This window comes from Nerophis ophidion, linkage group LG11 (genome assembly GCF_033978795.1).
Source record: "Nerophis ophidion isolate RoL-2023_Sa linkage group LG11, RoL_Noph_v1.0, whole genome shotgun sequence".
NCBI lineage: Eukaryota > Metazoa > Chordata > Actinopteri > Syngnathiformes > Syngnathidae > Nerophis > Nerophis ophidion.
The window spans coordinates 27831163-27844560 of NC_084621.1; the positions used below are offsets into that span (position 1 = coordinate 27831163).

At 39.8% G+C, this 13398-nt stretch overlaps 1 protein-coding gene across 1 annotated transcript in view; it reads right to left on the reverse strand.

The window, feature by feature from the left end:
- The window catches only part of thsd7ab (thrombospondin, type I, domain containing 7Ab), a 351090-nt gene extending 342795 nt beyond the window's left edge, over nucleotides 1–8295 (reverse strand). The window contains exons 1-2 of the mRNA XM_061916619.1: nucleotides 8289–8295; nucleotides 7249–8068 (exon numbers count right to left, since the gene is read on the reverse strand). Of these exons, the coding sequence (XP_061772603.1) occupies nucleotides 7249–8068; nucleotides 8289–8295 (827 nt within the window). The remainder of the gene's footprint in view (nucleotides 1–7248; nucleotides 8069–8288) is intronic.
- Between the last annotated feature and the right edge of the window lie 5103 nt (nucleotides 8296–13398).

Here is a 13398-nt window from a genome sequence, read left to right on the forward strand (position 1 = left end):
CCATAGTGGATCTAACATAATAGTGAGTCCAGTCCATAGCGGATCAAACATAATAGTGTGAGAGTCCAGGCGGGGCAGCAGGTTACAGGGGGTGGGGAGTCCTTAAATCTCTAGGTCAACTACAGGTCAGTCAATGAAAAAATATGATTTATGCTCTTGGTCAAAAACCTTGTTTTTAGGGCGCCGGTCCTGACGTGCAGATCGGTCGTACGACCTGGGTATATGTGCGATAGACTATGTGCGAGTGCCACATTGATGGAGCCCAGTGGAGACGTTGAAACTCGCAGTTAGGGATCTGTGCTTTCGTCGACGAAAAAAATAATTTCTGCATTTTTTATTTTTTTTAAAACTACATCACCAAAGAAGTAGGAGCGGAAGTTCGCTGTAGAGACTGACAAAAGGAAATTTGGAACTGTAGGAGTTGTATTTTTTCTACTCGAAAAACGTCACTGCTCGTCGTCGAGTTGCTTCTAACGACGTCGACGTCCGAAAAACATCTTTTGTTCAAAATATGACAAACGGATGTGCGATGCATTAGTGGACATGAGTCTAGATCAGTACCAACATGTTGGTTAAGAACTTTGTGGCCAGAACATACTCTGGTTAATGGGATGAGGTGGCGACTAGTCCAGGGTGTACGCTGCCTTCCACCCAAATGCAGCTGAGATAGGCTCCAACACCCCCCGCGACCCCGAAAGGGACAAGCGGTAGAAAATGGATGGATGGATGAAAACACTTCCTTGTGGTCTACATAACATGTAATGGTGGTTATTTGGTCAAAATGTTGCATAGATTATCTTTTATAGATCATCTTCAAGTTGCTTTCTGACAGTCGCTTCCGGATGCACCGTTTTGTGGGCAGTCTTATGTACGTGTAGCGTGCAAGGATGGGAGTGGAAGAAGTGTCAAAAGATGAAGCTAACTGTTTTAGTGAAATTCAGACTTTACTTAAATCAATACCGGGGAAGCATTTCCTCATCCGAAAACAAAAATGCTGGAAATGTGTCCCGTGAAAAACCGTCCAACCGGAACTCTAATAACTAATGTTCATTGGATGAATAATGTAAACTCACTACAACGGTATGTTTTAGCGCTTTTATAGCGTGTTTACTGACAGATATGAGTAAGAACTTTACACTACTTTATATTAGAAATGGTAACATCAGAGGATGCATAACAAGAAGATAGAGAAAAAGAAGAAGCTTATCGACTACGGTATCGAAAAGGCTGACGCGCACATTTTTGCAGGATATATGCACATCCCAAAAACAGATCAGCAGGTACCAAAAGGTAAGAAAAGTTACTTATGCATAATATTGCGAAGCAAAAGGCCAGATATGTCTTACCTTATACACACACCATAATAACACTAGTATGTTGAAGCATAGCTTCATAGGTTACCAAAGTCATACTAAAACATTTTGATATTTTTTTAAAATGCCTTGTGTAATGTTTTATATTCTTAATGTAACATAAAATGTTGGTGTTGTTTACTTGAGTCACATTGCCATCATTGTACAGTCTACACGTAGCTTAAAGTGTCCGCCCTGAGTTCAAACCCCGGTCGAGTCATACCAAAGACTATAAAAACGGGATCCATTACATTCCTGCTTGGCACTCAGCATCAAGGGTTGGAATTGGGGGTTAAATCACCAAAAATGATTCCCGGGCGCGGCCACCGCTGCTGCTCACTGCTCCCCCCTCACCTCCCAGGGGGTGATCATGGGTATTGGGTCAAATACAGAGAATAATTTTGCCACACCTTGTGTGTGTGTGTGACAATCATTGGTACTTTAACTTAATCTCTTATGTTTGACTGCCATCTACTGGTCACACTTATTACACCATGTACCAAATAAAATTGCTTCGAGGTCGGTAAGTAAAACCAGACGTATTCCGTACATTAGGCGCACTGTCGAGTTTTGGGGGGGAAAAAAAAGAAGGATTTTAAGTGTGCTTTAGTCTGGAAAATACCGTACATTTCTACATAAAATAGCTCTAATACATTTCTGTATTACTTAAAATAAAACTGGTTTTGTTTGATAAAATTCTACACAAACATTTAACAAATTCAAATACAAATAATGTAAAAAGAGAACTATCCCACATTGTTCTTTTCTAAAGTGAATATGTACAGCAGATATGATCATCACATCAACAATAGCGCTTTTCTACCTTCAAGGTACTCAAAGCGGTTTGACACTACTTCCACATTTACCCATTCACACACACATTCACACACTGATGGAGGGAGCTGCCATGCAAGGCGCCAACCAGCACCCATCAGGAGCAAGGGTGAAGTGTCTTGCTCAGGACACAACGGACGTGTAGTTACATATTTTATAAATTTGTAAATATTATATCAATATGTATATAAATATGTACATAAAGTGTTGTAATTATATTCCAACTCCGCGTTCTTCTTGGTCATCGCCGCCGCGCCGCTGCCGACCAACCCCCCGTCGCCCGACCACTCCACCACAAATAGATGACTGACCTGTGGGAAACACTGGTATGCGCCTGCCTTGAATTACTGCGGGATCAAACTCGCTTCCCAAAATAATTAGCGCATGCTTAGTATTACCGCCTGGTAAAACTCATGACATCACGAGTGACACTTCCGCTGTCATCATTTTTAAAATGGAGGAGGCTGATTTCAATACCGGATATTTGAAATCGCATAAAGGGAAGAAGATTAAGAGCTATTCAGTAGGATTTAAGGTCCAATCTTACATCTCACTCAAATTTTTACTGCATACCTTTGGTAAGTGCCGGAGTAAGAAGAGGTTTTAAAATAATTAGCGCATGCTTACTTTTACCGCATGCCTTTGGTAAGCGCAGGAGTGAGAAGAGGTTTTAAATTAATTAGCGCCGCGGCGGCAATTCAAGGAAATACGGTAATTAGATTTTTTGGGATATCCCTCTTTTTCATATGTTTGACTGTGATTTTAACAGCCTCCCTCATCACACATGAATGCTCTCACGCTGCTAATTTTTCACCCCCTTCCCCTCCGGCTGTTTGAACGCTCATGTTTCATCTTGAAGGCTTAATGTACCACAAAAGAAATAATTCACTTCAGGGTGTTGGACGACAACAACCAGCAAGTCCTTGCAGAGCTGCGGAACTATTTGGAGACAACTTGAATGATGAAAAAGCTGTGGCGTGTCTGCGGGGGAATTTTTCTTCATTCACAAGGTCAGAGGTCGCTGATGCTTGACCTGAAGGCACCTGATTTACCTACTCCGCAACAAACTCTTCCAATCATGCCTTTTTGGAGCTGGTTTTGTGCAATAGGAAGAGAAACAGGGTCTTCCCTAAAGTGTTCCCTCAAAAATGGATGCATACAATTGTTGAAATGTCTTACTAAGATGAAAAATGAAAGCATTAGTGACAACTTAAGACAACCTCAAACTGATTATTTCATTGATTAATATTTGTGTCTCAATACTTCTGTGCATTCCATCTTTATTGGCCCTCGGTATATTTATTTGATCCTGACCCCTGACAGAGAACTTTAGGCCAATTTATTCAAAGAAAACAAATAATCCAAGCTGTTGAACATCTTGTACAGAATTATGCTGCTTGAGTGCTGACTAGAACCAGGATAAAACATATATCTTTTAAAGATGTAGTATTAGGATTAAGGGTCATATCATTTTTTTTCAAGAATTAAAATTGAATTGAATCCTTCATTGATAAAAAATTGGGACCCAATACTGGCATAAATTGATCTTGAAAACAAGAACTCTAGGCCCATTTATGCACCAAAAAATCCTCTGAACTCTTGCTGCTGCTCGAGTCCTAACCAGAAGATTAAAAAAAAAGAATATAAAAGTCTGAAATGTCTTGTCAAAATTAAGAATAAAGGATAAACTAAGGACTCTAATTCAATTAGAATCAAATCAAAGTGAATATTTAATTGATTAGAAACTGTGTCTAACTGCTTTCATCTATAACATTGGCTACTTACAGCCCAAAACTTTTGTTTTTTATCAGCCCTAAGCAAATTGTTTTGAGCAGAGAACCACCAATTGACGAAAACTCTAGGCACATTTATTCAGCAAAAAAAATCCTCTGAACTCATGCTGCTGCTCGAGTGCTGACTAGAACAAGAGGTGGGGGGATATATAACTGTCCAAAATATCTTGTTAAAATGAAGAATTAAAATTAAGGGAAAACAAGGACTATAATCCAAATTACAATCAAAGTGAATATTTTGTTGATTAGAAACTGTCCAACTACTTTCATCTAAAACAGTGGGTACTTTCGGCACAAAGACGTTCTGTTTTTTTATTCGCCCTCAGCATATTGTTTGTTCTTGAAATTGACGAGAACTCTACGCACATTTATGCACCAAAAAATGTCTCTGAACTCATGCTGCTGTACAAGTACTGACGAGAAGAATAAGAAGAGAAAAAAAGCATATAACTGTCCAAAATATCTTGTTAAAATAGATAATTAAGTTTAACTAAAAACTAAGGACTCTAATCCAAATTGGAATCAAATCAAAGTGAAAATTTAGTTGATTAGAAACTGTCCAACTACTTTCGTCTATAATAGTGGCTACTTTCGGCCCTAAACTTTTCAGTTTTTTATTAACCATTGGAATATTGTTTGTTGTTGAAATTGACGAGAACTCTAGGCACATTTATGCACCCAAAAAAATCCTCCAAACTCATGCTGCTGCACGAGTGCTGACTAGAAGAAGAGAAAAAAAGGATATAAATGTCCAACATATCTTGTTCAAACGAAGAATTAAGATTAAGGGAAAACTAAGGACTCTAATCCAAATTAAAATGAAATCAAAGTGAATGTTGTGTTGATTAGAAACTGTGTCCAACTACTTTCGTCAAAAACAGTGGCTACTTTCAGCCCAAAAGCTGTTTTATATACGCCCTCAGTATATTTGTTGTTCTTGAAATTGACTAGAACTCTCGGCACATTTATGCACCAAAAACAATCATCTGAACTCATGCTGCTGCTCGAGTCTTGACTAGAACAAGAAGAAGAAAAAAGCATATCAATCTCCAAAATATATTGTTAAAATGAAGAATTAAGATTAAGGGAAAACTAAGGACTCTAATCCAAATTAGCATCCAATCAAAGTGATTATTTAGTTGATTAGAAACTGTGTCCAACTACTTTCATCTATAACACTGGCTACTTTCAGCCCAAAACTTGTTTCTTTTTTACAAGCCCTCAGCATATTGTTTGTTTTTGAAATTGACGAGAACACTAAGCACATTTATGCACCAAAAAAAATCCTCTGAACTCATGCTGCTGCTCGAGTGCTGACTAGAACAAGAAGGTGTGTGTGTGTGTGTGGGGGGGGGGTTAGAGCATATAACTGTCCAAAATATCTTGTTACGATGAACGATTAGGATTAAGGGAAAACTAAGGACTATAATCCAAATTAGAATCAAATCAAAGTGAATATTTAGTTGATTAGAAACTGTGCCCAACTACTTTCGTCTATAATAGTGGCTACTTTCAGCCCGCCATTTTTGTTTTTTATTAGCCATCAGAATATCGTTCGATCTTGAAATTGACAAAAGTGGATTGTTTGTTCTTGAAACCTGAGAGAGAACTTCAAGTCAATGTATGCACAAAAATCTTCTGAGCTGATTCAGCATGCTGCTGCCCGATGGCTGACTACGACTAAGAGAAAAAAACAATACAATTGTCCAAAATGTCTCCTTAAGGAGGAAGAATTAAGATTCAGGGAAGACTAAGAACACTAAACCAAACTCAAACTTTGTTGATTAGAGGCTGTGTTCCACTGCTTTTGTACATAGCAGGGGTGAATATTTTTGGCGCGCAGCTTTAATTCTTTATTGACAAAGAATTTTATGCCAAATTTTATAAATTTATGAAAAAAACAAACAAACAAAAAAACATTCTAACTGGTGCTAATGAATGCTGCTGCTCGAGTACTGACTAGAACTACGGGGGGAAAAGTATGCAATTATCCAAAATGTCTTGTTAAGATGAAAAATTGGGATTATGGGAAATCTAAGGAATCAAAATTAGAATCGGTTATTTCACTAATTAGAATCTGTGTCCCACTGTTTTTGTCTCCAGCAGATGTCACAATTTTCGGCGCGCAGCTTTAATTCTTTAATGACAAAGAACACTATGCCAATTTATGAAAAAAAAAACAAATAACATTCTAACTGGTGCTAATGAATGCTGCTGCTCGAGTACTGACTAGAACTACGGGGGGAAAGTATGCAATCATCCAAAATGTCTTGTTAAGATGAAAAATTGGGATTCAGGGAAATCTAAGGAATCAAAATTAGAATCGGTTATTTCACTAATTAGAATCTGTGTCCCACTGTTTTGTCTCCAGCAGATGTCCCATTTTTCGGCGCGCAGCTTTAATTCTTTAATGACAAAGAACTTTATACCAATTTATGAAAAAAACAAACAAAAAAAACCATTATAACTGGTACTAATGAATGCTGCTGCTCGAGTATTGACTAGAACTACGAGAAAAAAGTATGCAATTATCCAAAATGTCTTGTTAAGATGAAAAACTGGGATTCAGGGAAATCTAATGAATCAAAATTAGAATCGGTTATTTCACTAATTAGAATCTGTGTCCCACTGTTTTTGTCTCCAGCAGATGTCACAATTTTTGGCTCGCAGCTTTAATTCTTTATTGACAAAGAACTTTATGCCAATTTATCAATCAATGTTTATTTATATAGCCCTAAATCACAAATGTCTCAAAGGACTGTACAAACCACTACGACTACGACATCCTCGGAAGAACCCACATAAGGGCAGGGAAAACTCACACCCATGAAAAAAAAACAAAAAAAAACATTCTAACTCGGGGAAATGAATGATCAAAATTCATCATGAATCAAAATTAGAATCGGTTATTTCACTAATTAGATTATTTGTCCCACTGTTTTTGTCTCTAACAGATGTCACAATTTTCGGCCCGCAGCTTTTGTTTTTTATTGGCCCTTTGCATATTGTAAAAATAACACAAATTGATTATTAACAAGATAATTTATTAGCTATTACACTAACATGCTTTATAAGTTATAGCACAATGCTAAAATAGCTTAATTAGCATATATCGACAGACACTGGATGGGTTTTTAACATATAAAATGCGGTAGTTTAGCGTGTCTTGTATTTGAAGTAGTTTTGTAATCGGCCCTCGTTGTAAAACATGTGTACACTCTTGGTCTACATGACAGCAAATAAGGTTATAAAAAGGTTCGAAGAGGTACCTGCGTCCCACAGAGCTGCTGTTTCTGTGAATGCAGGTGACGTCTCGAGTCTGGTAGCCCACCTGGATGTCCCAGAAAGAACTCTCTTGCCGGTTTAGGCGGTTCCTGATCCTTTTCTTCTGGATAAGCTCCCTTGTCTCCGGATCTTTGTCCCCTCCCTGACCTTTACCCTTCCTGCGCTTGGCCTGGCGCGCCGTCCGGGTCTGTGGCAAGATGCAGGGGTTCCAGGGCCCGACCCTGAGACTGTACATGCCCTCTGGACCGTTGCAAGGCCCTGGTTTGCATGACTGGAACTCAGTGAGGTTGGGGCACATGGCTCCTCCATAAAGAGGAGGAACCAAGACGCTCCTGACCCGGTTCCGGAGGCCGGTTCCACATGTTTTAGAGCAAGAGGTCCACGGAGAATATTCAGAAACCACACACTCCTGGGGACAGGGGATCAAACAGGCCTGCTCCAGGCGGGGCTGAGGCTCAAAGTACTCACAGATCGCGTCCTCGGCTGGAGATCCATCTGACTTGAGTATGCAACCCACCTCCCGGGTCTGGATGCCCTCTTTGCCTCCGCTACAGGTGAAAAGGCGCGGGGCATCCAAGGCCCTGGGGGACACCAACAAGCACTCGTTCCAGGGTCCCAGCCGCCAATCATAAAGGTCCTTGTGCCAGTCGCACACGCGGAAGCAGTTTCTCTGGTTGGATGGACGCTGGGCCTGGTTGCAGTTGGTGTGAAGCGTGGTCCAGCCGTCCACGTGGGCGCACCACACCGCCCGGCTCTGGCTGCCGCCGGGGCCGCAGTCGCTGCCCATGCACCTCCCCCAAGGCCCTGCAGAGAAACAATTACCACATTAGCGTTGTCCAATAATCCACACACATACTGTAGCGGTAATTTGAAGTGGAACGATACACCTTGGTGCGGTACAAAAGGCGTATAACCAAGAAAGGCAACAGATCAAACATGACAGTAAATCTACCAGAGCGCCGAGCATCGCTATCGGCTATACTCAGAGTCAAATCAAAGCTGTCTTAAGAGGAACTAACTATACCTGGCATCTTCGTGAGACAAATACTAAAAGGTGTTACTGAGGAAGACAAAAGCATGCTAAGACGGATACCAGCGGCTGACTAACAGGAAGCAAAAAGGAGACAGAAGGAGCACAGGCGTAATGTGAGGTTTTACTTTAACACTAACAAACAACAATTGAGGCAGCAAAATCAAACAGACACTAACAATCCTAAAACTCTTTCGTTGACAAGAGGTCTCCAAAACATGTTCATATTCGAGATTCTGCATAATTATTTCAGGTGTGATCTTCTTGCGTTACATAGTGGGGGCATTCATTTTCAAATTCTGTTTTTTTAACAGAAAAAACTATTGATGTTCGGCAACGAGTCACTGGACCCTCCAGTATGATAGATAGTACTTTATTGATTCCTTCAGGGAAACTAAAAGTGAAGTATTCACACATACATATACACACACACTCATACATAAAGATATATACATACATCTACAGATGTACACACACACACTATATATATATATATATATATATATATATATATATATATATATATATATATATATATATATATATATATATATATATATATATATATATATATATATATATATATATATATATATATATATATATATATATATATATATATATATATATATATATATATATATATATATATATATATATATACATACATACACACACACAAACCCCGTTTACAGTTGGGAAATTGCGTTAAATGTAAATATAAATGGAATACAATGATTTGCAAATCATTTTCAACCCATATTCAATTGAATGCACTACAAAGACAAGATATTTGATGTTCAGACTCATAAACTTTATTTTATTTTTGCAAATAATAATTAACTTAGAATTTCATGGCTGCAAAGTTGTTGGGAAAGGGCATGTTTACCACTGTCTTACATCACCTTTTCTTTTAACAACACTCAAACGTTTGGGAACTGAGGAAACTAATTGTTGAACCTTTGAAAGTGGAATTCTTTCCCATTCTTGTTTTATGTAGAGAATCAGTCGTTCAACAGTTCGGGGTCTCCGCTATCGTATTTTACGCTTCATAATGCACCACACTTTTTCGATGAGAGACAGGTCTGGACTGCAGGCGGGCCAGGAAAGTACCCGCACTCATTTTTTACAAAGCCACGCTGTTGTAACATGTGCTGAATGTGGCTTGGCATTGTCTTGCTGAAATAAGTGGGGGCGTCCATGAAAAAGACGGCGCTTAGATGGCAGCATATGTTGTTCCAAAACCTGTATGTACCTTTCAGCATTAATGGTGCCTTCACAGATGTGTAAGTTACCCATACCTTGGGCACTATAGCACTATAGGGGCAGTATAGCTCGGTTGGTAGAGCGGCCGTGCCAGCAACTTGAGGGTTGCAAGTTCGATCCCCGCTTCTGCCATCCTAGTCATTGTTGTGTCCCTGGGCAAGACACTTTACCCACCTGCTCCCAGTGCCACCCACACTGGTTTAAATGTAACTTAGATATTGGGTTTCACTATGTAAAGCGCTTTGAGTCACTAGAGAAAAAACGCTATATAAATATAATTCACTTCACTAATGCACCCCCATACTATCACAGATGCTGGCTTTTGAACTTTGCGTCGATAACAGTCTGGATGGTTCGCTTGCCCTTTGGTCCGGATAACAATATGTTGAATATTTCTAAAAACAATTTGAAATGTGGACTCATCAGACCACAGACCACTTCTTCACTTTACATCAGTCCATCTTAGATGATTTGGTGTTTCCGGATGTTTTTGGATAAATGGTTTTCGCTTTGCATAGTAGAGCTTTAACTTGCACTTACAGATGTAGCGACGAACTGTATTGAGTGACAGCAGGTTTTCTGAAGTGTTCCTGAGCCCATGTGGTGATATCCTTTAGAGATTGATGTCGGTTTTTGATACAGTGCCATCTGAGGCATCGAAGGTCACGGTCATTCAATGTTGGTTTCCGGCCATGCCGCTTACGTGGAGTGATTTCTCCAGTTTCTCTGAACCTTTTGATGATATTATGGACCGTAGATGTTGAAAGCCCTAAATTTCTTGCATTTGCACTTTGAGAAACGTTGTTCTTAAACTGTTTGACTATTTGCTCACGCAGTTGTGGACAAAGGGGTGTACCTCGCCCCATCTTTTTTTGTGAAAGACATTTTTTGGGAAGCTGTTTTTATACCCAATCATGGCACCCACCTGTTCCCAATTAGCTTGCACACTTGTGGGATGTTCCAAATAAGTGTTTGATGAGCATTACTCAACTTTATCAGTATTTATTGCCACCTTTCCCAACAACGTGTTGCTGGCATCAAATTCTAAAGTTAATGATTGTTTGCAAAGAAAATTTTTTTTATCAGTGAGAACATCAAATATGTAGTCTTTGTAGCATATTCAACTGAATATGGGTTGAAAATTATTTGCAAATTATTGTATTGCGTTTATATTTACATCCAACACAATTTCCCAAATCATATGGAAACTGGGTTTGTGTGTATATGTATATATATATATATATATATATATATATATATATATATATATATATATATATATATATATATATATATTATATATATATATATATATATATACATATATCAATCAATCAATCAATGTTTACTTATATAGCCCTAAATCACTAGTGTCTCAAAGGGCTGCACAAACCACCACGACATCCTCGGTAGGCCCACATAAGGGCAAGGAAAACTCACACCCAGTGGGACATTGGTGACAATAATGACCCAGTGGGACGTCGGTGACAATGATGACTATGAGAACCTTAGAGAGGAGGAAAGCAATGGATGTCGAGCGGGTCTAACATGATACTGTGAAAGTTCAATCCACAATGGATACAACATAGTCGCGGGAGTCCAGTCCAAAGAGGATCCAAGACACAGCAGCGAGAGTCCCGTTCACAGCGGAGCCAGCAGGAAGCCATCCCAAGCGTAGGCGGACCAGCAGCGCAGAGATGTCCCCAGCCGATACACAGGCGAGCAGTACATGGCCACCGGATCGGACCGGACCCCCTCCACACGGGAGAGTGGGACATAGAAGAAAAAGAAAAGAAACGGCAGATCAACTGGTCTAAAAAGGGAGTCTATTTAAAGGCTAGAGTATACAAATGAGTTTTAAGGTGAGACTTAAATGCTTCTACTGAGGTGGCATCGCGAACTGTTACCGGGAGGGCATTCCAGAGTACTGGAGCCCGAACGGAAAATGCTCTATAGCCCGCAGACTTTTTTTGGGCTTTGGGAATCACTAATAAGCCGGAATCCTTTGAACGCAGATTTCTTGCCGGGACATATGGTACAATACAATCGGCAAGATAAGATGGAGCTAGACCGTGTAGTATTTTATACGTAAGTAGTAAAACCTTAAAGTCACATCTTAAGTGCACAGGAAGCCAGTGCAGGTGAGCCAGTACAGGCGTAATGTGATCAAACTTTCTTGTTCTTGTCAAAAGTCTAGCAGCCGCATTTTGTACCAACTGTAATCTTTTAATGCTAGACATGGGGAGACCCGAAAATAATACGTTACAGTAGTCGAGGCGAGACGTAACAAACGCATGGATAATGATCTCAGCGTCTTTAGTGGACAGAATGGAGCGAATTTTAGCGATGTTACGGAGATGAAAGAAGGCCGTTTTAGTAACGCTTTTAATGTGTGCCTCAAAGGAGAGAGTTGGGTCGAAGATAATACCCAGATTCTTTACCGTGTCGCCTTGTTTAATTGTTTGGTTGTCAAATGTTAGAGTTGTATTATTAAATAGAGTTCGGTGTCTAGCAGGACCGATAATCAGCATTTCCGTTTTTTTGGCGTTGAGTTGCAAAAAGTTAGCGGACATCCATTGTTTAATTTCATTAAGACACGCCTCCAGCTGACTACAATCCGGCGTGTTGGTCAGCTTTAGGGGCATGTAGAGTTGGGTGTCATCAGCATAACAGTGAAAGCTAACACCGTATTTGCGTATGATGTCACCTAGCGGCAGCATGTAGATGCTGAAGAGTGCAGGGCCAAGGACCGAACCCTGGGGAACTCCACACGTTACCTTAACGTAGTCCGAGGTCACATTGTTATGGGAGACACACTGCATCCTATCAGTAAGATAAGAGTTAAACCAAGACAGGGCTAAGTCTGACATACCAATTCGTGTTTTGATACGTTCTAATAAAATATTATGATCGACGGTATCGAAAGCAGCGCTAAGATCGAGGAGCAGCAACATAGATGACGCATCAGAATCCATCGTTAGCAATAGATCATTAGTCATTTTTGCGAGGGCGGTCTCCGTCGAGTGATTTGCCCTGAAACCGGATTGAAAGGTTTCACATAGATTGTTAGACGCTAAGTGTTCATTTAACTGCTCCGCAACAATTTTTTCAAGGATTTTTGAAATAAAGGGAAGGTGAGACACCGGTCGGTAATTTACCATGAGGTCAGGATCGAGGTTAGGTCTTTTAAGAAGAGGATGAATAACCGCTTTTTTGAATGCTAGGGGAACAGTGCCCGAGGAGAGTGATAAGTTTATAATATTTAGCACTGATGGACCTAATAATACAAAGAGTTCCTTGATCAGTTTCCCTGGAAGAGGGTCAAGTAAACATGTTGTCTGTTTTATTCCCTTAACACGTTGTAACAATTCCTCTAATGTTATTTCCTCAAAACGAGAGAAACTATTTTGGAGGGCAGTGTCCGCCGTATATGCAATCGTGTTAGTGTTAATAGAACCCTGTTGTAGCTGGGACGCATTGTCTTTAATCTCCTTTCTAATGACTTCAATTTTCTTACTAAAGAATTGCATAAAGTCATCAGCTGAGTGGGTTAAGCTACTGGAAGGAGTCCCTTGTTGGGTTAGCGATGCTACCGTACTAAACAAAAATTTAGGATCGTTTTTATTACGGTGGATGAGATTTGAGTAATATTTAGCTTTAGCTAAGGTAAGCATGCGTTTATAAGTTATTAAACCATCACTCCATGCTTGATGGTGCACCTCAAGTTTAGTCGTGCGCCATTTGCGTTCCAGCTTTCTGCATAATAATTTCTGAGCTCTAGTTTCTTCTGTAAACCACGGGGTGCGCTTTTTTGGAGCCTTTTTTAACTTTAGCGGTG